This window comes from Diabrotica undecimpunctata, chromosome 10 (genome assembly GCF_040954645.1).
Source record: "Diabrotica undecimpunctata isolate CICGRU chromosome 10, icDiaUnde3, whole genome shotgun sequence".
In the NCBI taxonomy this organism is placed as follows: Eukaryota; Metazoa; Arthropoda; class Insecta; order Coleoptera; family Chrysomelidae; genus Diabrotica; species Diabrotica undecimpunctata.
In genome coordinates, this window is record NC_092812.1 from 53,837,064 (window position 1) to 53,863,793 (window position 26,730).

The 26,730-nt window shown below is 33.3% G+C and overlaps 1 protein-coding gene across 1 annotated transcript in view; it reads right to left on the minus strand.

Moving 5' to 3' along the window:
* Nucleotides 1-26,730, minus strand: part of LOC140452084 (A-type potassium channel modulatory protein KCNIP2-like) — a 294,909-nt gene that overhangs the window by 91,877 nt on the left and 176,302 nt on the right. Inside the window, exon 3 of the mRNA XM_072546140.1 lies at nt 2,228-2,297. Coding sequence (XP_072402241.1) covers nt 2,228-2,297 — 70 coding nt within the window. The remainder of the gene's footprint in view (nt 1-2,227; nt 2,298-26,730) is intronic.

Sequence of the window (26,730 nt, forward strand, 5' to 3'; positions counted from 1 at the left end):
TTTGCACTTTTTCCTCGACCGTTAAAACCATTTTTACGAATTGTTTTTTCAATAAAAAGTTTCTGTTTACCGTGCAAAAACACTTCTCGGTATGTTATTATTTGATGGCTTGATGATTTGGTTAGCTGTAAAGCAGGCAGCTGTTCGCGCGCATCCATTACAATGTTAATTAATGTTAATTGTTTTGAAGATCATTACCTGTACAGAGGAATTGATATTAACACTGAGAATTTAGTGATGGATTTGGCATTAAACAGTCTTAACCGGATTATTTTGCAATCACAACTGAAGACTGTAAAACTGAAATTGAATTTGAATTAATTTGTATTTCTATTTTTTAACATTGGAATAAGAATAAATTGTAAATAATGAGTTTTTCGAAAACTTTTTACCTAATATGTATCATATTTTCTATTACTTTTTGATTGAGTAAAACAAAAATTTTATCCTTGGTGTGAATTGAACCTCAATCTTCTTGTCACTAGACCACTTCTCTAACTATTACACCAATTCCACACACAATAATTGTTTTCGGATGGACATTCCTACCTTTAGTTTAATCAAATATTTCAGTTAAGTTATTTTTATTATTAAATAAACTTAAAGATTTATAATTTAAAATCGCTAATAATTAATGTTTTTTACTATAATATATCTTAATTTATTCAATCATTTATTCTAACATCAGAAATTATTAAAATAAAATATTTTCGAGGTCATCCGTATAATTATGACTGAAGTGAAATAGCCACGTCAAGAACTATCTTTACCTCATACTATCTCACAACTTAATCTGTCTTCTATCCTTTCCGCCATTTTGCCGGGTCGTAAGACACTCATCACTGTATATATATAATATATATATATATATATATATATATATATATATATATATATATATATATATATATATTATGAATCTCAAATTTTAAAGGAATTGGAATATGCAGGCATCTGTTTCTTTAGATTAAGAATATGTAATTAATGTAGGTAAAGTGCGTCATCAAACAATGAGAAGTTTAAAAGTGTATAAAAACTTGTGCAAACAAACAAGACAATGAAAGGTCGTTTGTGTTTCCCTAAAATTTGTTTACCAAGAACTATTTGTATATTTCGTTATTTAACTTAGATTTAGAAAGTAAGAATTTGTATAATATAAAAATGAACTTCGGTTTTTCCAGGTAATGTAAATTGTGTAAAAACGAAAGCTATCTATTCAATTAAAAAAAAAAACAATGAATGGTGTTAGGGTTGTTGACAAAGGAATTTGATAGTGGATTCTAATAAAAGACAGTATGGTGAGAAAAGTGTGACGAGAGAAAGAGAGGAGATGGTAAGATATTTTTATTTTGAGTTATTTGATTGGTTCGAAAGAGGAAAGGGAAGTTAGTTTGGTTTTTTTTGGGGCAAAGGAAAAACGAGGAGTCGAAGATGGAACTGCAAGAGAAAACGTTGTTTCCGGTGATAAGAAAAAAAGGTGTGGACGTTGCGAGATAAAGAAAGTTTGTGAAGTTGTTTGTGGCAGCAGAAAGCCGTGACAGAGTAAGAAAAAATCATCAAATCCACAATTTGTAAGTCTTTCTTTTAATATAAGAATTATTTGAGGCGAGGCCGCATATGTTTTGGTACGAGAGTAAACGAGATCAGGAGGTGTGGAGCAACGGCATAAGGAGAATCGACATAAAGTTTAGTTTGTTTTATTGAAAACAAAAGATAGGCCCAGATAATTGATACTGAGCCCCGGAAGTAAGTTCTGAGATAAACAAAGTTATGGGTGTTCATTTTTGATAGTTTTTTGCTTTAGCTTATGGTTTAAAGGCATAGAAATTAATGCGGCATTCCTGATGTCAATATAATCATAATAAAACAACATGCCTAATTTTACACGCAAGCAACTTATTGTGTCTATATTTATACCCCCTATTTCACTCACAATATGGTTAATCAGACTGTTGTAAAGTTAGGTATCTATTTATAGATTATTTTAGCATCTTAAATAATGGTGTAATACTAATACAATAATTATATATGCCTGGGGTTAGTTTGTGTAGTTTGCAAACTACCAATTACGATCCTACGCCTGGACAAAGGAGGAATATTGAGCCACAGGCTGACGATCTGTTCTCGTAAAAATATTTGTGTTTAATTTATGATTGTATTTTGTACTTATTGTTAATTGAGTTTGCCCGTAAATAATAAATAAATAAATAAATAATTTTCAACTTACCGCCTAAAGGAAAAAACTGGGAAAATATCTGCTTAAAGGATTCTTCATCAACCATTCCGGTAGGACATTCCTGCAACAAATATATATTTTTAAACCTGCGAAAAAACGTTAAAAATATTTTACATCAAATTAAACACAAAGCCTTTCAATGAGGTGTCACATGATGTATTTTCCCATTTAATAAAATCAAAGTTGTGTATACTATGATTATTTTTTCGCCTAAATGTCCATCAAATCAGTGTTCAATATTTTTATGTGTAATGGTTGTGTCTAAAGAATGTATTATTTTATTCTGGTCTAGTGCTGTTTTAATTGAGATATAATGATATTTTTTATGACGTTAAATGTAAACTTAAAAACCGTCGTAATGTTGTTTTAAACATAATTATACTAGGACAAAGCGCCATGTTTAAAAATTAATTAAAATTTCCTCATTAAATTACTCCTAGTCTCGACTAATTGCTTCTTTTAATTACAAAACTCTCACATCAATAATATATACAGCTTACGAGAATTATTTTTCACATTCTGCTCACATCAAGTTTTTCACCGTGTTCAAAGCCTCCGTGAGTAAAATCATCAAAAGAAATTCTATTTGTAAGAAGCATGAAGGATTTTTCGTGTTATGCTATCTCTTGTCTTTTTTAATCCTATTTTTAATTGATGGTTGGTTTGGAACAGCAATGAAAGAAAAGATTTTTAAACGTATAGTGTTTATGCGAAATAAAATTAATCGTATTGATCAATAGAAACAATAAATAAAAAACTATAAAAGAGTTGGTGATAATATGAAAGAGTTGGTGATAAAATAATACATCACGTAAATAGAAATATAAGGTATTGCTGTTCCACCTTGACGTAAGGATTGGACTTGAGTTTTTAAAACTAACTATCACAAATGATCTAATAGAGGCACCATCCCACACTTTCTGCCCTATTAACGTTTTACTTAAATTGGGAGCTCTTTAGGTACAGACTCTCAGTTTCCTTTAATCATAAGATCAGAGTAAACTATTTTAATAAAAATAAAAAATAATGGCCACTCTACTCTACAATATACTGTTCTCAGATGAGAGCAGAATAGCCTAACAGTTCCAGATGGATGCCAACGTGTCTATAGGCGTCAAAATGAAAGGTTTGCTGCATGCGCTATAACCGAAACAGTGGCTTACCGAGGACGGTCAATAATGATTTGATTGATGTGTTCGGTAGAGGCAGTGTGAATGCCCAAGTATACGTGCAAGAAGTTCTCCAAGACCATATCATGCCTTTTGCACCATTCATTGGTGATAATTTCAGACTAATGCATGGCAATGCACGTTGCTATACAGCAAGATCTACCCGTGAGTACCTTAATGAGGTCGGGATTCAAGTTCTACCATGGCCAAAATTGATAAAAAACATGTCTAGTTGTTAAACCACCTAACTTTTGTATTATTTAACAAAAGCGAATCAATCAAAAAACAAAACGTTGAGAAAACGTGAGGTTATAGTTACGATTTAATTTTAGTATTCTACAAATGCTAGAATATTCCACAGAGTGATGCAAACTTAAAAAAAACACAGTTTGATTCGTACACCTGGTACACAATGAAAATTTACCTGTTTAGCAACAATATTATTATAAAGATATTGTCAAGGAATAACGCTACAACATATTAAAAAAATCACTAAAATCGGATAACCGGGGCCGGTTAATTTTGGCTGAGACGAGAGATATATATATATATATATATATATATATATATAGATCTAGCGGTTAATGTGGGCTCCGTACTAAAACGGTGTTATACGAACTCTAGGAGAATATACACCGAGTATATTATTATCTAAGTAGCGCTTTATGTAAACTCCGACCAACACATAGGATCAAGTAGGCTCCGTAATACGTTAAAACATTTTTGGGATCCGTATACACCTTGTCTGGTACAAAACTAAGCTCCTGCAATGTTGCCAATAATTTTATTAGTCGTAGATTTTGAAATTTTACAGCAGGTATATTGTGGGACTTGAAATTTATATTAATATTCATCAATTGAGGCATCGAGGAATTTCATAGATACTTGGCTAACGTAGTTAAAATTTTTATAATATAAATTGTTAACCGACATATAAATTTATATTACTTTTATGTTTATTAGGCAAGGTAGTAATTTATATTACTTGCTTTAATTATTTTTAAACTTAAGTAAGCGTCTATTATAAACTTGGAAAGTTTCCATTTTTATGCATTAGTATTTTCTTTTAAATGAAACATTTATCATATAAATGTACGTATATCGAGTGGAGTTTTCGTGTAACAGTTTAAGAAAGTAGTAGTACTCTAATATTTGTTACCACATAAAATTATAGAAAACTCTGTACAGCAGGGAGATCTTAGTAACTTTCTGATTGCTACAGTTTATGACGTGCAATATTTGTTTCATAAATTAATAAAATTTAAATTACAATAATTTATAAATCACTTTTTAAATTGGTCACTTATGTTAATAGAGGTCATCGTGAGTGCAAAAAGTAACAACGAGTACGAAAGATATCAGGCATCAGGGGTGGTATTTGTAAATCTAAATACCGCTTACGACACCTTAAATTAAAGGGAATTTCTGTAAAAACTATATGACATCCCCTTAGATAATAAACTCACTCATTTTAATATATTAAAACTGCTGTATATAGAGATTCGCGGATAGCGGGTAGGAACTACTTTTTGGACAGTCCTATCAGGGAAAGTGAATCAATCCCTGCCTTCCGCAGATTCCAGGTGTTTCCTGGCCCGGGAAACTAGTACCTGTTAAGGGTCCCTTCTCCAGGGTTATGGATGAAGACCACAACGGCATCCAGGGCGGAGAAGAAGGTCTTTACAACGGTCTGGAGGGCGGAGGTGGCCGCGCAATGGTTTTAGGGTTTATATAAAATCAAACCTGGAAAGCGGTAGCTGGTCTTTCAGTATTTGTATTAAGCGGAAGTTATGTAGGCCAGAACGGTCAAAACATAACAGTACCCGGTGCGGTGGTAACCACTTAAACAGCATGTACACAGCGGTTTAGAAATCCAAGGAAATGACTACTACACTATTTTTCCCAGGTTTATCAATATAGCTGAGGAATTAAACGATGGCCCCGAGTACGGGCGCCTCTTAAATAAGGTAGGGGTGCGAATAATGGGTCCAGCTTGGCCAAATTTGATATCGAAAAAAGCTGTAGAATAGGCACATGGAATGTGCGGAGTTTATATGAACCCGGAAAAACACAGAATGCCATAAATGAGATAAGAAGACTGCAAATATCAATTCTGGGTATTAGTGAAATGTGATGGCCCCGATCTGGCCAATGCCATGTGGATGATCATGAAGTGTATTATGCAGGAGAAGACAGTAATTATCATCGTAATGGTGTAGGATTCATAGTCACAAAGGATGTTAGCAAATGTGACAGGGCGATATGCCAGGTATCTGAACGGGTCATAATGATTCAGTTGAACGCGAAACCCAGAAATATAAATTTAATACAAGTGTATGCACCGACAGCGGAAAGTGAACTGGAAGAACTTGAAAAGTTCTACACCGATGTAAAGACCGTCACTGACCAACTCAAGACTAGAGATCTTACTATTCTGATGGGTGACCTTAATGCTAAGATAGGAAAAGGCAGACAAAGTAACATTATTGGATGTTATGGACTGGGCGATAGAAATGAAAGAGGAGATTATTTCTCAGATTTTGCAAAGAACATCATCATCATCATCAATCAGCCCTGAGTTGTCCATTGTCCGATCTCATTTTTTGTCTTACTATCGGGGCTCTTCCAAGTCCATCTTCTATGGATTTCCTTATAGAAGAAGCTATTCATTAAATATAGATTGTTTTCTAATAGGAAATTTAAGAGTATTTTGCCCCTTTCGTTTCTATCTGATGTGCCAAAATTTCCGAGGGCATTTTCAGCTGGATCAGCGCTTATTCCTATTTTGGCATTAAAGTCGCCACATATTACCGTAAAATGTTCTTGGTTTTCTGAAACAGCTGTGTACAAGTCATCATAGAACTGTTCTATTTCTTCGTCAGCGTGACTCGATGTTGGTGCATAGACTTGAATGATCTTTATGGAGTAACGGGTGTTTAGTTGTAATTTTGCAAGTATAACTCTTGTGGAAACTGCTTTTACTAATATGATATTCTCAGCTAGTTTTTTATTAATAAAGAGCCCAATACCTCCATTCCCATCGTTTTCTCCGACATGATAGAAAATGTGACCGGATTTTAAAGTGGTTAGGCTTTCTCCTTTCCTTCTGACCTCAGCGACTCCAACAATGTCCCAATTGATTTTATTAAGTTCAGATTCCATTTCTATGAATTTTTCTTCTGATAGCAGGGTTCTTGCATTGAAAGTTGCAATTTTTAGAAATATATATCTGTTAGATGGTTTTCTAAAATATGTCAGAATTTTGTCCCCCCCAGAATCTGTGGGACTGACTGATAGTCTATCAGTGTGAGATTCTGAATTTTTCTTTCTACTCACCTGGGGTAAATCCGTTTTTGTATTTGTATCTGACATAACAAAGGGGTAATAGCAATTAAAACGTCACGCTTGCTTTGCGTGTTGACGAGTTTTTAGTTCAGCCGCCCATTATGGGTACAGACACTATTGACAACCGCCCAATATGGGTCGGACGGTATCGGTTTGATTTTATACCATCCCTAAAATCCAGGGATGCCACTTCCGCCATCCACGTCGCACCGAAGATCTTCTTCTCCGCCGTGCCTACCGTTGTGGTCCTCACCTGTATCCCTAGGTAGGGGTCAGTGTTATACCCCACAGAACTGGGTCCCGATCTGGACTTGGCCATGTATTCACTCCGGTCTACTGAAATGATAGATGCCAATCCCCGCGACATGGACGCGCCAGATTGGAGTTACCCACGTGAGCGACAGAGAAGGTGGCTCTGTGCTCCGCAAAGAACATAACCTATGTATAAAGAACACCTTTTTCAAACTACCTAAACGGAGATTATTTACATGGAAATCTCCAGCAAACACTCCCCGTAATATCGTCAGAAATCAAATTGACTACATAACTATCAGTGAGCGTTACAGAAATGCAGTAAAGTCTGTAAAAACTCTTCCTGGTGCTGATGTTCCATCTGATCACAATCTGTTGTTAGCAGAAATAAAATTAAAACTTAAACGGATAAAGCAACAACGATCCTATAACAAACTGTATATGGATTTTATTATAAACAATAGCCAGATGATTGCAAACAATTTAGAGAGCAATTTTGATAATTATGAACAACAAGAATCCATCGAGGATCATTGGAACCAAATCAAAACGATTATAAGCAACTCAACTCCAAACTTAAAAGAGAGCAGTCAAAAAAAGCAACGGTGGATGAACGATGAGATTTTGAATTTGATCGAAAAAAGACGCAATTTTAAGAACCAAAACGTAGAAATGTATAAAGTAATTAATAAAGAGATAAGGACTAAAATAAAATCTGCAAAACAAACATACTTCGAAAACAAATGTTCAGAAATTGAAGAATTACAGGGAAAACATGATTAATTTAATATGTATAAAAAAATAAAACAACTGACAGGTCAGAAAAAAAAAACAGGCAAATAACAACGTTGATAGAGACGGAAAACTGACTATCACTAATTCGCATAAAATAGACAGATGGAAAGAGTATATTAAGGAACTGTTTAGTGATGAAAGGCCCGAGCTTAAAATTAACGAAGTAGTTACAGGACCTGACATAACTATGGACGAAATTGAACAAGCAATACGATTAGCAAAGACCCGAAAAGCGACGGGACCAGATGAAATACCGAGTGAAATAATAAAGTGCTTCCAAAGTTCAGGTAAAATATCTCTCCTTCATCTGTTTAATAAAATTTATGAAACTGTCTATATACCAACGGATTGGCGGCTGTCGATTTTTGTGACGATACCTAAAAAAGCAAATGCAAAAAGATGTAGTGACTACCGAACCATCAGTTTGATGAGTCTCAAATCTCAAAAATCCCCCTTTTATACCAGTTAAAAGAACATAGTGGAGAATGACGGTACGCTGATCTATATCAGGTGTTGAATCAATAATTAGAGAGTAAAATTTCGCTTTCTGTAATTTGTTCACTCTTATGAGTTGCAGATATTTCAATACAATAGAAATAAATTCATCACATATTGTAGGGATAAATAATTTATTATACCAATCTTGCAGTTAGATTGAACTCAATAAATATTCCAAAGCACCTATTTAATCACCATTATTTTCACACAAAATCATTTTTACCACGAAACGTTAAAGTGTAAGAAATAAATTTGATTGTCGCTACCATAGGTAAAAGTACTTCCCTTCAATATATTTTTTTCAAATATTATTTTTAAACACGTGCATAGTAAATAGGAATGGGAACAATATATCCTCCATACATTAAATATATCAATATCGCTCAACAGCAGCACATTGGCACGTATGTAATATGATCCAGAATATATTACATACTAAAAAATACTATGTCTAAGTAGCCATTGTCAAGATCAATAGCGCCGATATAGGTAGTTAAAATTTTGAACACTTATTTTAACTGTTTATTATCCATATAAACGACTTGTGACTGAAATTACAAACTTATTTACTCTGCATAAAAAGACTCTTTAATACCTACAGTTATTAGTACACAAATCTGATTCGAAATATCGTCGAATAGTAATAGTCTGTATATAAAAATTAAATTTTTAATGAAAAGTAAATGATAAGCCATTACTTAAGGGGCCAAAAGCAGGAGGCTTCACGAAGATTAAAGTACTAATGAGACCATTGCAATAAGACGTACCCTGGGTAATGATTAACTAATTAATCGGCCAATTATTCAATCACCCGTTCAATATGATTTTGTCAACTCGAACGTTTTAGGACAACCTATTCTAATTATGTTTATAAAAATTGAGGGCATATCTAGAGATAAAGAAACTTTACTTCACTAAAACTCATAGGTAAGACATATGAAACTTTCTACCGTTTCAATATCGTTCTCTAATTCAACTGTGCGTCTGTTTCCCCTAGCTCTTGCCTGTGTTAACTTTTTTGTCTTTTGAATATTTATTTCTAGTCCGGTCTCTTTTGCCTTTGATTTTAATTGTGAATATATTTCTGCCGTCTAACACAAATGTGACGTATTTCTAGTGCAGATAAAACCATGTGATAAATAGAAAAGTCTTATCTTTGCCGGCAAAGAAGCAAAGAAAAACTCAAAGTGAGAGAGGAAAAAACCAGTCAGCTGAGAGAACTTTTCAACGATGTTGAGCTTGGATCCACCATCTACATCTCTCTCTCTCTCCAATAGCGCTACAGCCCAAATCGGGCCTTGGTCTCCTCCAAACTATGCCTCCAACCTTATCGGTCTCGCGCCGATCTTCTCCAGGTTCTCACGTCTAGCAAATTTTGCGCGTCCGCTGCCACTTCATCCTCCCATCTTCTCCGTGGCCTTCCTTTTGGTCTTGCGCCCTGCATTTTACTATCAAGGGCTCTTTTCGTCAATCTTTCTGTCTCCATTCTTACTACATGACCAGCCCAGGGAAGTCTCTGAAGTTTAACGAATTCTGAGATCGGTGTCTCTTTGAACAGTTGGTAGAGTTCATGGTTATACCTGGATCTTCATATTCCGTTTTCGTTAATAGGTCCAAATATCTTTCTTAGGACTTTTCTTTCGAAGACTTCCAGTTTTCTTTTTGTCTCTTCTGTCATCACCCATGTCTCGCATCCATAACATACTATTGGTCTGATAATAGTTTTGTAGACCCTGATTTTCGATCTCCAGTGTGTGTTGTTGGAGCGAAACACATGATCGAGTGAAAAATAAGCTTTGTTTCCCTTTACTATTTATCTTTGGATTTCTGGCTCTTCTGTTCCATCCGTGTTTAATGTAACTCCTAAATATATGAAACTTTCTACCGTTTCAATATCGTTCTCTAATTCAACTGTGCGTCTGTTTCCCCTAGCTCTTGCCTGTGTTAACTTTTTTGTCTTTTGAATATTTATTTCTAGTCCGGTCTCTTTTGCCTTTGATTTTAATTGTGAATATATTTCTGCCGCCTCTTCTGTTCTGCAAGACATGATGCTGATATCATCGGCATAGGGCAATCTGTATTATTAGGAGATTACCTCTTCCAATAATCAGCTGTCTTATCACATATTCCAAGGTCAGGTTGAATAGTGTTGGTACAAGCCCGTCTCCTTGCTTTAATCCTTGGGCTATCGTAAAATTTTCAGTGAGCTAATTTTTGACTCTGACAGTTGCTATTGGCGAATCCATTGTTGTTTTTACCAGTCGGATGTATTTTTGGGGGATATTAAAGCTCTGCAATATTTGATATAACTTGTTCCTATTAATTAAGTAGTAGGCTTGTTTGAAATCTATGAATATTTTGTGGACGTCAATGTCGTATTCCCACGATTTGTTTAAGATTTGTTTCACTGTGAATAGTTGGTCAGTTGTAGATCTTCCTTCTCAGAAACCGGTCGTTTGTTTAGTATGTAAGTAAAAATTTTGTACGCCGTGCACAAGAGGGTTATGCCGCGATAATTTTCGCATTTTAGTTTATCCCCTTTTTTATAAATTGGGCATATAATCCCAGTTTTCCAATCATTAGGGATCTTTTCATCATTCCAAATCTTGTTCATGAGCACATGCATTTGTCCTACTAGGTGATCGCCACCTAATTTATATAGCTCAGGTGGGACGTTGTCAATACCTGGAGCCTTATTGATCTTTCGTGCTCGTATTGCCTGTTTTACCTCTTTCATCGTTGGGGGTTCTATATTTTCGGTGTCTCGCTCATTGTGATGCATGTCAATATGATCTTCATTTTCTTGTGTCCCTAAAAGAGTTTGGAAATAGGTTTTCCAGACTGATTTTATTTCTTTTGGACCACTGGTTATTTGCCCTTCTTGATTTCTGCATAGATTTGTTCGGGGTTTATATCCTTCTCTTAAATTGCGTAGATATCTGTACGCCTGTCTTATATTGTTCCTCTGAACATTTTCTTCCATTTTTTGTATATTCCGTTTTCGTATTTTCTTTTCTTTGTTCGGCATATTTTATCTGCCCTCCGTCTTGAATCTTGGTAACTTGCCCTTCTTTCTCTGTTTCTTCTTTCCATATATGTCTTGTGTTCTTCATTTCTTTTCTGTATGGCCTTATTACACTAGTCATTGAACCATTCCTTTTTTTTATTTTTCTTATTCTTGCCTATGATTTTTCTTGCTGCGTCAATAACTTTTGTTTTGATTTCTTCCCAATGTTCTTCGGTACCTAGTGCTGTCAGTGTTTGTGTTATTTCTCTTTCATAGTTCTGTGTGACATCTTGTTGTTTAAATTTTTGTATATCTAGCTGTTCTGTTCTTTGTTCCTGTCTTTCTTTCCTGTTTCTCTGAATTCTGCATTTATATTTTATCTGTACTAGGAGATGGTCAGATCCGCAGCATGCTCCTCTTCGGCTTTTCACATCTTGTATGCTTGTTGCGGCCCGTTTGTCTATCAAGACATGATCAATTTGGTTAGCGGTTGTTCCTCCAGGCATAATCCATGTCGCTATGTGTAAATAGGTGACGATAAAAGAAAAGCTTTCTATGATCAGTTAGGTGGTAGACTTAGAAATATTCCAACTAAGAAATGACTCATAACAGAAGGTAACTTCAACGCTAATATAGGCTAATTAGACAAAGGAAATGAACATATAGATGGAGGATACGGCATTGGAACTAGAAATAACGCAGCAGATAATATACTGGAATTAGCAGTAGCACTAGGTATGGCCACTGTTAGTAAATGCTTTTAGAAGAGAGAAAGCCAACTTACCAACCAATAGAAATATTAAAAAATCAGTTTAAATTCACGCAAGACAAATCAACAACGGATGCAATTTTTATCATAAGGCAAGTAATGGAAAACTAATGTTAGAACAGGTGAGGGTAAGACTGATAAATTTCATTTAAGAATAGTATTGCATCAGGGGTCAGTGCTAATCCCTTATCTCTTCTAATTAGTGTTGGAAAAATTAACGAAAACATGTCAAGGAGATATTCTGTGGTGCCTGATGTATGCTAACGATGTGGTGTTAGTAAGAGATAAGGAGAGAGAATTCAATTAATGATTGAGACAATGAAAATGGGCGCTTGAGCAAAAAGGTACTAAGGAAGACAAAACCAGAGTATCTAAAGTGTGCATTTAAAAATTAACTTCAACTTCACTTTAAATCAGGTTGTAATATTGACTGGTGAAATTATTGAAAAAAAAAATCGTTTTAATTAGGAATCTAGATTTGATGTTACAAAGCAATGGGGAAATAGATGGAGATATAGTAGACTCAAATAAGGATGGATAAAATGGAAAGAAGCAAGTGATGTCTTGTGTGATAGAAAGGTTCTTACGAAACTGAAAGGTAAATTCCATAAAACGGATATAAAACCGTAATTGGACAGTTAAAAAAATAAGAACAATGAATGCATTTGAACGAAATGACAATGCTTAGATGGATAGGTGGCTTAAAAAGAAAATATTAAATTAAAAATTAAAATATTGGCAGAAGTCTAGGCGCAGCACCTCATCTATGCAAAAATGAAGAAGCATAGGTTACGATAATTAGGGCATGTTGATCGTCGACACGAGAGTCATGCGATACATAGGATTCTGGTTTTCCAGGTCCCAGAAAGTAGTAGGAGAGAAAGACCGAAAAAGAGATGACGGGAAACGAATAGGAGAAATATGTGTATGAAAGAAATTCATCTTGATATGGCGAAAGATAGAAAGATATCTCTGTATATAAGGATAAGGCGTAAAGGGATAAAGGCAAAGAGAATGATGATGAAGAATCAGTAAATATGGTGATACTTGCATTTACATAATTTTTCAAAATAAATGAATCGCTTATTTTTATTAATTATTCGCTACTCGATTTATTCAAAATCTTATATAACAAATTGTTCATATTTGTTAAATCAGTAATGTTAAAACTGTTTGAGAAACAGCTAGTTAAGAACCACCTTAAGTTAATGAAACTAATAATAAAAGAAAAGAGATTATATATTATGAATCCAAACCGATTATTTTTATTCAGAGATAAAAAATATCCTATGATTAATTGAATATACAGAATTATCGATATAGGTAACTAAGTGAGAAACTTGTTGAGAAACACGTTTTAGAAAAAAAAATTGTGCTAGTCTTTTTTGACATAGCTTAGGCCTTTGCTAAAGTATAGCATGGGAGTTTAACCTGCAAATAGTATACCTACATGGTCATAGTTGGAAATGACACTGTCATACTCACAGTATTTGACAACAGCAAAGTAGCAGCAAAAAAATTATAACAGTTATTAAATAAAATTCATATGTACTTAAAATTGGAAACCTAAACTAAATGAGTCCAAATTAATGAACGTCAAGTTTATACATCTGAAAATCTAAAACATTAATTTTACAAAAAACGATGTCTAAATACCTTATGCATCTTTCACAAAATACATGGGAACTGTACTTGAGACTTCTATAGTATATGTTAAAAAAAGGGAGGAACTCAGAAAAGTTATCAGAAAATGTATCCGCAACTCCTATAGACATTAACTTGGTACTGATATCTCTGCTCCCCGATTTTAGCAAGCAGTCACCAAACCATTAAAACTGCTACATTCATACTTCCTATTATCCAACGATTAGCCAGTCCAGGAATATATGCATTATTATGGTACTGATATTGCTGCTGCCCCTTATAAGTAAGTAGAATATGCAAGGAAGTTTTTGGCAATTTAATAGGGTTTTTGTGTGTTACAATATAATTTCTCCGAGAAAGTAAAGAATATCTATCCGCTATCCTGATTTATTCCATAGATTAAATATGAGAATACTATAGAATAATGCTATTACCAGCAAAAAAACGGTATAATAGTAACGAGAAAACCAAATAAATGTTCATTAACAGACAAAAGAGACGATGTAAAATAGGGCATATAACGTAACAATAGACCCTAATAATTTTAAAAAATTTGAGCGTTTTAGATATTGCAGAGAACGTTGTCACATAAGAGACAAAAGGGAAAATTCAGGTAGCAAACTGATATATGTATAACCTCATAACACTTTTAAATCCAGAAGTGTAATACATACTACTAAAATCAGGATATATACATATATAAGACAATGTAAGTAAAACTCAGGTATTAATTACATCAGGATTGCTAGAAAGATTGCCCTCAGTCAGAAGTGTTTTAAGACCGGGAACTAATGCTAAGGCCAAACAGGTATATAAAAATTGCACCGTCGTACAAGAAACTAAATCTCAACGATAAAGTTATTGTTTTGCACTTCGTATTGATTTGTGATCTGATTCATAATAGAATTATATATTTCTCTAAGAATTCTTCTTTCTGCGATGCTCAATCGGCTCTTATTTTATTTTTTCATTGTTCGTGTTTTACTTACATACGTAGAATATTATTTTTCTTACTGCGGGATGTATTTTTGGATTTAATTTTTTGCTTAAAACGTAGCAATTGCCAGCTTATATTCTGTCGTTATTCTCTTTTGTAGTGTTTTTGTTAAAAGTGCTCTTAAATCCCAAATATTTAGACCGATGAAATATTTCAAAGTTATACTGGTCTATTGAAATATTATGTCCTATTCTGTTTCTTATGATAGTCTTCTTATGATAGCCATATATTTTTTTATTATCGTTGATTTGGAGGACCCTTTTTTGCGATTTTTTCTATTGAATGTATTAATGTTTTTTTCTCACTAATAATTATACTCACTACTATGTTAAACTCATCGTCAAAAGTCCCTATAATATGAGGACCTTAATTATTAAACTGTGAGATTTTCTGTATTTGCTTTCCGGGCAATGCTCTCAAGCATTGCAAACTAGCTTAATGTTTTTCTTATTCCCAATTTTCCATAGCGGGTGCTATGATTCCAATGGTGTAAAGTACAACCTACATATTTGTTGCCAAAATTACTTTGCTGCTGTCTCGAGTACCGTTTACTGGTATATGAATTTTGTTACGAATTTATGTTGTGTGCTGAACTCTATTAAATCTTTTACCGCGAATTGAAAAGCATGTTTTAACCTTTATTTGTAACATTTATCGTTATTTGTCTTATATGTATACAATCGTCCTAATATTTGCGTTATACATTGATATTTATGTGGCAATTAGCTGTAAAGTCATTAGTCTTTTCTGTCGTATCATATTTTCTTGATTTTATTTTTGTAGACAAGCGGTTTAGTTTGTGTAATATAATATCTTCAATTCGTTTCATAATATTTAGTTTTCAAAACAGCTGTTCGCTAATTCGTTCACCTTTTTTAAAGCACTTTGGGTTATGACTATTGGATTTTACTTTTTAAATAGAGTTTGGAATGGAATCTTCCTGTTTGAAATCAATGTACATTTGAAAATAAGTCAACAGTTTTCCTTGAAGTCTGACTTTACTTGTAGATTATTCCTTGTTAAATTAATTAGTTTATTAGGTAAGCCTAGTTCTTCCATGGTATTTCATAGTTTTATTCTTATGATTATCAGTGTTTGTTTAAAATTTATAAATAACTAGTTTAATGTTTTTTTTTTGTATTCCCAACATTTCTCATTAACTGCCTAATAGTGAATAATTGATCAACGATTTATTAAGTTTTTCTAATTCCACACTAATATCCACCTATTTTATAGTTCACCTATTTACTCAATCGTTCTAGGTGTATTAGAAAAAATACTGTATATCCTAATAATTAATAGATATATAGCTTATATCGCTATAGTTTATGCAGTACATTTTATTACATATTCCTTTTGTGTATGGGTATGCTTTTCAGCAAGTTGGTACTTGCTCTTACGTCTAAATTGACGGATCAGCCGTTTAACTGCCTGTACTGAACTTTCTTCTTCATTTTGCAAATATATATAAAAATTAATAAAAACCACTCTGACATACCGCTGATTGAAATGTTGGATACCCTGGCCTATACTATTAAATCAACGAAAATACTAAGATCACACGGGGAGAATATTATGGGTTATTTCTGGTTTCGTCATAATTTACACTGAAATTACTAACAAGAGAGTGCTCTCACTTCCATATGTTGAAATTGATATATAGTACCAACAGATGCTAGTCATATTATACCATCAGTACTAATAAAATAGAAACTATCAAATTAATGTCAATTTCATTTAATCGAACGTACTAACCTTAGACATGGTCATTTAAGGAAACACACCTCAAAAATGTTGACAATAAATTAAAAATATCTTTAGCGTTATAAAAGTACCAGAGCAGCAAAGCTCACAGCATGAGAATATTGCCTCGTACTTTTATATAGCAATTTGTTCTCACAATTTTATAGTTTTTCGAAAAATGAACTCCGATTCGAAGATTAAAACGTCAAACAAAATGTAAAAACCTATTCATATTTTGAGATATAAAATCTTCAATTTAGATATTGAACATTCTTAATAAATTAATGTATAATCTAATATTTAAGCCAGTTTAAGTTTTACAGACTTGGAAAACACTGAACAGACAAATATTTATTCTTTAATATACTGGGTTCCAAAAAAAGTGTACTCAAAACGAATAAACATTATCTACCAAGTGTTTTATTCCAGTTTCATATGAAAGCACCAGATATTAGATATTATAAATTTCATAGGTACAAATTTGAGATAAAAACCAAATGACCAAATGAGCATATAGTGAAATATAAATATCTTAGAATAGCTGTATCGAGCGAGGATAAGGTTATTGATGAGAAAAAAAAGACCTATCGCTAAGGAAGTGAGAAAGTAATTGGCAAACGCAAAGAGCACTTTAATTGTATTAAATGAAATATACATTACAATCTATTATGATACACATATATTCGTAACGCAGAAACAAGACAATAAACACGTTAAGAGAATCTTAATAATAACCAAAATTTAACTTTTAATACACAGAAGAAATAATGATATACAGAAGATATATAAATTAAAAAACTTTATCCACTTATTGTACGCAAGAGAGATACCTCTAGAAAAACTCAAAACGATCGAAAATATATACCAAAACAACACAATAAAAGTAAAAGTAGACGAAGAACTAACCGACCCTATTGAAACTGACAGTGGGATAAGGCAGGGATATTCCCTGAGTCCTTTATTGTTCAACCTGATTATGGATGAAATAATAAAAAAGTAAGAACTTAAAAAGGATACCAAATGGAAGAAAAACAAATTAAAATAATCTGCAACACTACTCTTTCAAAGTGAAGATGATTTACAACGTATCCTGCACCAATTTCATATAAAATTTAACATGTTAATTTCCCCAAAAGAGACAAAATGCATGGTTACAACAGCAAATTTACTAAGATGTTAATTGGAGCTGAATGGTCAGATAATAGAACAAGTGATGGAATTTAAATATCTAGGCATCACATTATCTAGCTACGGAAAGCTCGAAACTGAAGTGGAAGATCCAGTGAATAGAGCAAACAGAGCCCCAGGCTGCCTAAATGAAACAATACGAAGAAATAAAAATATCAGGAAAGAAACGAAAGGCAGAATTTACAAAACAGTCATCAGACCAATAATGACATACGCGGCAGAAACAAGACCTGACACAGAGAGGACAAAAAGGATGTTAGAAACAGCAGAGATGAAAACACTTAGAAAAATTGATGGTAAGACACTATGGGAGAGTGCTAGAGAGCTAGAAGTACAGATATACGACGTAGATGCAAGGTAAAGAACATCAAGAACTGGTTAAGAAATAGAAGAGTAGAATGGAATAATGACAACAAATAGAGTAGTAAAGACGGCAAGAGACGGTTAACCCATAGGAAAATGATCAGTAGGAAGACCACGAAAACGATGGAACGGCAACTTACTGGAGGCACATTGAAAAACAGACAAGAGTCATGTCTATATAAAAATAATCAATCATATTAATGTAGAATAGCAGAGGACAGAGTGTTTAGAGAAAATAATGAATCAGTCATATTAATATAGAATAGCAGAGGACAGAGGATTTGTCATAGCTTTGGACAAGTGCCCAATTGAAAAAATAACACAGGTCGTTAAAAAAAGACGGAACTCTAGAAAGAAAATAGAATAGATTTAAAAAAAAAATAAAAGCATAAACATGTCTTTTCCTACTTTTTTAATATTGAAAATACGTAAATAGAACATTGAATTAAAATGTTACCTTTGATATCTATGATAAACCTATGACCTAAACAGTGGCGCCGATGTATGTAGTTGAAATTGTTTACACTTATTTTAACAGTTTATTTTTTTATTATCTATAGATGAGTTGCGACCGATATCACAAACTTATTTATTTTCCACAAAGAGGCCCTTTAATACCTAAAATTATTACTATACAAATCTGATTCGAAATATCGTCAAAAAATAATACACGGCATGTAAAATTTAAATTTTTAATAAAAAGTAAAAGATTAGGCATTACTTCTGTGGTTCAAAGAACGAGCCTTTACGAAGATTGAAGTACTAATAAGGCCACCGCAATCGGGCATACCCCGGGTAATGATTAATTAATTAATCGGCTAATTCTTCAGTCACCTCTTTAATATGATTTAATCAAATTGGTCCTTTTTAGGACCAACTATTCTAATAACATATGTCTATAACTGTTAAGGGTATTTCTAAAGATCAAGAAACTTTACTTTACTTAAACTTATCAGACATATGAGCTAAACACGAATCTGACTTATTTCTAGTGCAGGAAACACATATAGGGCCTAACCTAGGGTATTTGGTATACAGCTGATCGTTAAAACCACATTATAGATATAGACATGCTATTTCTATCGAAAAAGAAGCAAAGAATAACTCTAAGAAGAGAGTTATTCTTATATTGTAGAGTAAGAAAGGACAAAACCAGTCAGCTGAGAGAACCTTTTAACAATGTTGAGATTGAATCCACCATCTACATATTTAATGAAAAATAAAACAACTACCGACATTGAGGATCTGAGCACAAAGCTTATTACGAAATCTGGACCAAAAACACTACAATGGCTGATCCGGATGATGAACAACTGTATTCAAATTATGGAGATACCCAAAGTCTAGAGACAAGCCAAAGTTGTTAACTTGCTTAAACCTGGCAAAAACTCCAACGACTATAAAAACTATCGGCCAATATCTTTATTTTGTCAGCTATTCAAAATACTTTTGCACAAGATCGTTAATATGATATCACCGATATTAGAAGAAAAACTTAAATTAAAATGCAAAAGTGGCTAAAGATAGGGAAGATTATGTACATCACAAATACTAAATCAAAGACCAGTACGAAAAATATCGGGTATCGGGGGTGGTATTATTCACTCTAAATGCCGCTTACGACACCTTAAATTACAGAATATTTCTCCAAAAACTATATGATATCCCCTTACATAACAAACTCACTTATATTGTCTCCGTATACCTACACAAGAGAAAAATTTTTGTATCACATAATGGTAAGAATAGCAGTTGAAGAACAGTCTCGCTTGGGGTAGCATAAAGGCACCTACACTGTATAACATATTTATTTTGAGATAACCTTCTATCGAGATATCATATTTAGTACACAAATAAGAGCAGAACTAAAATAATAAAAAAGCTTTATACAAGATATTGCAGAAGATAATAGATATTGGATAAAATAAAAGTAGTTTTTATTAATCGGATGCTTACATAAAACGTACAAAGACATACTCACGTAAACAAAATATATTACGAAATTTCTGTAATTAAAAAAAACATCGAGTTCAGCATTGAACTAATAAAATTATGTTAAATAAAAAAACAACATTATTTTTAAAAATGCAGAAAAAATAAAATTTTCTATGCAAGCGAACATTCCATTCAATAATAAGCCCAAATCCTTTTGTATCTACATACCTGTTTTTTAAAGAACCAGTTACATTTTAGTACTTAGTTATACCAGGTAATATGATATCCTCTGTTACACAGTGTAATGCGTATGACATTCCACTGTCTACAAACAGTAGATAAAAATAAGGAGCCCATATAAACCGTTCAGGGTATATGTTGAAAATATACGGTATAATCACACAGTTGCCAAACTCTCAGAGCTTACTTAAACCGATAAACGTATGGTTGAAATATACAATGAAGAAGATCTGAACGACCCCTATAATATATACACGTGAACTAAGCGATATACATTTATGATACAGGGGTATTTACGGGCTCCAAAAAATTTTTATAAATTATTAAACTCTACATGTTGATGAATCGATAGAACCAATATTATGGAATGGTCAAGTGAGCTCCGTATATCGGTATCCACTTGACCACGGAGCTCAATTGAACCTGCATTTTAACATGGGCGGAGTCCACTTTATGCCGTAGATATATATATATATATATATATATATATATATATATATATATATATATATATATATATATATATATATATGTATATATATATGTATATATATATAAATATATATATATATATATAAATATATATATATATATATATATATATATATATATATGTAACTTATTCAATATATTATAAAATGAATATAAAAGAGATTTCAAAATTTAAAATCACCTTAAGTACTCCTTCAAATTCAATAATATAGGCGGTACAACAAATGTGTTTATTTGATCCACCCACTGTACTGTGTTAATATTTTAATTAGTTACCTGCAAAGAAGGAGGTTTTCTTTTAAATACTAGCAGTCTATAAATTTTCGGATTGGTTACTGTTATCAGTACAGCCAAAAACTAGTTATTTAGCACCAATAATCGTGATATGAGTAATTTGTAGGCACGATACATTAAGCAGACAGTTTTTTTTATGACACCGATAAAACGAGAATGCTGAAAGCGTTTTTAAATGAATACATGGAATTTAGTAACAAAAAAATAAATATATACTTAGTTTCATTTAAAAATTACTTATTCGTTTTTAAATTAAAATTACATGCTTTTGTTTTTGGTTCCAGTCCAGAAATGGTTCTCAAAAATACTTAATCAAATATAAAAATTGGTATAACTCGTAATCTTCGTTTTTTGAAAAAGCAGATGAGTTTATAAAAGTGAAATTCCTGATATATTAGCAGAAACTGATGAAAGAGGTCACAGTGACACAGATAATAATTAATACCTACTAAATTTTATTTTTCTTTGTCGATATATATATATATATATATATATATATATATATATATATATATATATATATATATATATATATATATATATATATATATATATATATATATATATACAAGGATTTCCACAGTTTTCACTGTATTCCTTCACTCAACCGTTTTCTTCAATTTTTACTGTTTAGCCAGTCCCCTTCCTGTAGGTTTCTTCTACTCATTGCTTCGTCCACTTAATCTCTGAAAGATCTTCGGGGTCTGCCTCTCTTTCTTCTTCCTATCGGGCTCCACTCTGTTATTCTATTTATCCACCGATTTTGGTTTGCTCTTCTGATATGTCCGTACCAGGTTAACCTCTTCTGTTCGATGTAGTCTATTATGTCGGAGTTCATTCCCATTCTCCTCTTAATCTCCATGTTATTTATTCTATCTCTTCTTGTTACTCTGCAGCTTCTCCTTAGGAATTCCATCTCTGTTGCTCTTATTTTGTTTTTGGTTTTCTTATTTATTGTCCAATTTTCATACCCATAAGTGAGGATACTTCTTGTCATGGTATTATATATTTTTTTCTTTGTTTTCATGCTGATGTTCTTATCCCATAGTACCGGGTTCAATTTTCGTATGCAGTCTCTTGTTTGTCCTAGTCTATTTTTTATATCTTCCTCCGTTGTTCCTTTGTTTGATATTATGAAGCCTAAATACTTATACTTGTCTGTTCCTTTGATTTGTTTACCTTCGTCTATTTCCAGCTGTTTTATTTCTGTATTCTCCGTTGTTAGGTATTCAGTTTTCTTTAGGTTTATTTCCATCCCATTCTTTGTATATTCCTGCTCCAGTTTTCTCATCATAAAACTGAGGTCATTCTCGTCTTGTGCGATTACTATTTGGTCGTCGGCAAAACTTAGCGTATATAGATATTCGTTCCTTACTGGTATACCCATTCCTTCGCACTTTCTTTTCCATGGTTTCAGGGTTTTTTCCAGGAATATTTTGAACAGGATGTGGAGCAACCCTGTAGTAGTCCCTTTGTCGTCTTAAATGGACTGCATATTCTATTGCCCGTTTTGATAGCTACTTCGTTATTCTTGTAGAGTGCTTTTACCGCGTTTATTAATCTTCGTGGAACTTCGATGTCTTCCATTGCTTCCCATAGCTTGGTTCTAGGTATTGAGTCATGTGCCTTCTTAAGATCAACAGAAGCCAGATGGATGGATCTATTTTTGGCCATTCTTTTTTCTATTAGTTGTTCGACCGTGTAAATGTGATCTAAGCATGCTTTCCCCGCTGTGAAACCTGCCTAGTCTTCTCCGATTTTATCTTGTATATATATTTCTAATTTTTCCTTTATGGTCTTTCCATACAGTCTGCCTATAGACGATATAATGCTTAATTTATATTTAAATGGGAATATAATGCTGATTCCCCGATAGTTTTTGCAGTTTTTTCTATTTCCTTTCTTGTATATTGATGTCATATATGCTTGGGTCCATTCTGCCGGTAAGTCTTCTCCATTCAGTGCTCTCTCAAACATTTTATGTATCATACGGAATAACTTTTCCGATCCGTTTTTTATCAATTCATTTGGTATTCCGCCGGGACCTTCTGCTTTTTTGTTCTTTAGAGTTTTGATAGTTCTTTTTACCTCAGATTAATTCGATTTTGTCATGTGTGTAGATTTCTATTCCGTCTATTTCTGATTCTTTGAATTTGGGGCGGTCTTCGGTTAGCAATTTTTTATAGTATTCTTGCCATTCGTTTTCTTTGATTTGACCGATTTTAATTTTCTCTGTCTTATTTCTTTGGAGCGACTTATAGATGCGCCATGACTCTGAATTTCTCGTTCCTCCTATGTGCTGTTCTATCTCTTTTTCCCATATTTCATTTTTTTCATTTGCCACTTTTCTTTTCACTTCTTTATTTTTTTTCCTGTATGGTTCCAAGTCCTCATAGTTTTTTGTGTTCAGGTATTTTATATGGAGTTCTTTTTTCTCTTTTATGCATGTTAGTGTGTTTCGGTTAATTTTGTAGTTTGGTGGGTGTATTTTTGGTCCACTTTTTCAAGAGCTTCTAGGGCTGCTGTCTTCATGCAGGTTTTTATGTGTTCGTATGTTTGTTCTAATGATTCATACCAAAACTCTTCTAGCTTTTGGTCCAATCTTCGCTTATATAGGTCTTTTATTGAGTCTTCTTCTAACAAATTGATTTTGAATTTCTTTTCTTGTGTTGAGCACGTATTGACAGGTGTAGCCGGAGCCGTAACTTGGTCAGACTCTCCCTGGGTCGGTTTCTGTTGGGTCCATATGACAGGGAATTCCATCCAAGCGATTACTAGTTTGTGATCTGTGCCGCATTCTGCGCCTCGCTTTACTCTCACGTCTTTTATTTTTTATCGAGCTTTCTTGATTTACTATAACATAATCAATAATAGACCTCAATTTTCTTGTTTCTTGTGTCCAAGTGTATTTGTGTATATCTTTATGCTTGTAGAAGCCGTTTGTGATATTTAAGTGGTTTATTTCGCATAGCTCAATCAATCTCTCCCCGTTATCGTTCATTATATCTTCTCCAAATCTACCAACTGTTCTGTCGTTTTCTTTTCTTCCTGTTCTTCCATTTAGGTCACCGGCGATAATTATTTCTTGGTTCTTCTTTATCTTTTCGATTTTTTCTTGCAGTTGTTCTATGAATTGTTCTTTTTCTGCAATTGAGCTGTCTTCTATTGGACCGTATACTGCTAGTAAGATAATTTGTCTTCCGTATACTTTTAAGTTAAGCTTGGCAATTCTTTCGTTTATTGGTTCCCAATTTTCGATTGCGTGTTCCCATTTCTTTTTCAGTATAATTGCAATTCTTGCTTTTGCCCTTTCTTTCTTATCTATTCCGCTCCAACAGTGAATGACGTCTCCAATTTTTTCGGTACCGTTTCCTTTCTTTTTCGTCTCAGTCATTATCATTATATCTAGTTTCATTCTTTCGAATTCCGCTATTACCTCTTTGTCTTTTGTTCGCCATCCTTGTACGTTCCATGTGCCGAGTGCGAGTTTTCTCTGGCTTTTCTTTCTTGTTGTTGTTGTTTTTTTGTTGAGTTTTGAAGCTGGGCTTGTTTCACTTAAAGCAAAACTGCCCCCTCCCCGTGTCCGATGGGGCTCCCTCCTTCAGAGGTGTGGGTTACCACCCGGGGATTAATATTTGTTTTTTTCATTTTGCCCTTTGTTTTTCAGCTCTTGAGGTTTTTTCTATGTGCCAGGTTGCTAACGCCTGACTCCAGAACCCCCTTTTGGAGGACCTAGTATTCAGCCGCCCACTCTGGGTCAGACGCTGTTCGTAGCCGTCCACTCTGGATCAGCCGCTACTATTGATTTTATACAATCCCTAAAATCCAGGGATGCCACTTCCGCCATCCACGCCGTACCGACGATCTTCTTCTCCGCCGTACCTACCGTTGTGGTCTTCACCTGTATCCCTAGGCAGGGGTCCGTGTTATACCCCACAGAACTGGGTTTGTGTTAATATCCCTACGTAATTCATGACGATTCATTTATGGATCTGATATCTTAAAACTATGAAATAATTATCTTAAGTGACAAGCTGCAACTCAAATTTACACAACCAAAGTCTGACAAAATATCGTATGTTACATAATTTTATAAAAAAATCTTAAATTAATGTTTTTCGCTAAATTTAAAATGTGTTTGTATCAATGTATCAATGTAATATAGTTTAAAAAGTACCACTGTATTAGCTAAAAATTGGCATAAGAAAAACTCGTCTTCTGAAGAATATGCGCTGTGTCGCTTACGATGTTTTGCCAAAAACCCATCGATATACACTTTTCTATAATATCCTACGAGCCAAAACATCGTTCCTCACATTCGATACTAAAACGTTTTGCTCTTGGAATACAAATAAATTTCATAAAACTATAATGAATTATTAATGTAAACGTATTCTGCACGTATGACATTTTACCTTCTCATTAAAAATGTATCCCTATTCTCTACAGTTTTAAATGTACGAGTTTCAACTCTTCTCTCGTTACTGTTATAATAAATGTCACTGGTAGTAAATAAAAGATGCCATACGATAAAAGAACAATTGAAGTGTCTTGTTCCCGTAGATGCCTATTTATTCTCAAAAGCAAACATTTTCAAACAGAAAATTATAGGCAACGGGAAATATGTCACACAAATGCCGGATAAAACAAAATAATTCTTTTAGATCACTTTGTGTGTTCTAGAAAATATAAAAATTGTCTAGCGGCGATTTCATTTCCATAGAAATGGAATTTATTTTAGTTGTTTAGTAGTTTATGCCTAAATCACACATTTAAAAATATTTGCGTTTTCTTTTTTTCTAAGCATGGTTACTGAGGCACAAAATGACATTCTTAACCGTGTTCGTAATAGTAATTGTTTTTTTATTATTTGAGCAAAAAGTAGCATCCATCTAATGGTTATTAGCGACGGAACATTAGCGACATGTTACAATTTTGTGGTACAGTATTAAGTATAAGGTTACATATTATATTATCTACAAAAACATTAGATTTTATTTTATTTTTTTTATTTAATAAAACTCCAACAGGAATCTTATGATTATTTATGTCTGATCATTCACTATGATCAATAAGCAAGTTAGTTCTATATACAAAATATTACAAAAAAATATCTAAGGTTACATTCAGCAATATTCCCTAGGCTCTAATACTCAAACGGCTTCGTTCTCTTAAGTCTTCTTATCTGGTTGGCGTTGTCTAGGAGTTTGATGGCCTCGACATTCACGTGGTTGGAGAGCCTTTGCTCATGACTCTCGGCAAACTTACTTATTGTCTGGATAACATCTGGAGGTCTCGATGAAGATCACAGTTTCTTGAAGTACCATGGAGCGTTAACGATGTTCCTTAATAATTTATTCTGATATCGTTCTATAATTTGGATGTTACTTTCTTTTGTACAGCCCCATAGCTGTATCCCATATGTCCATATCGGTTGAAGGACTTGCTTATACAATAACAATTTGTTATAAGTAGACAGAGTGGATTTTTTCCCCATCATCCAGTACATCTTTTTGAACTTAATTTCTAATTCCTCCTTTTTTTTTTCTTAATATGTGCTTTCCAACGTAGCTTGGAATCTAATGTCATACCCAAATATTTTGCAGTATTTGCATAAGGTATTTGGTTTCTATTTATACTAACTGGAATATGTTGTTCTCTTTTGTTAGTAAAATTGTCATGAACAGATTTTGTTTCATTCAATTTGATACGCCATCGCCTGGTCCAGATGTTAATTTGTTCAACAGAGTTCTGTAGCATGGT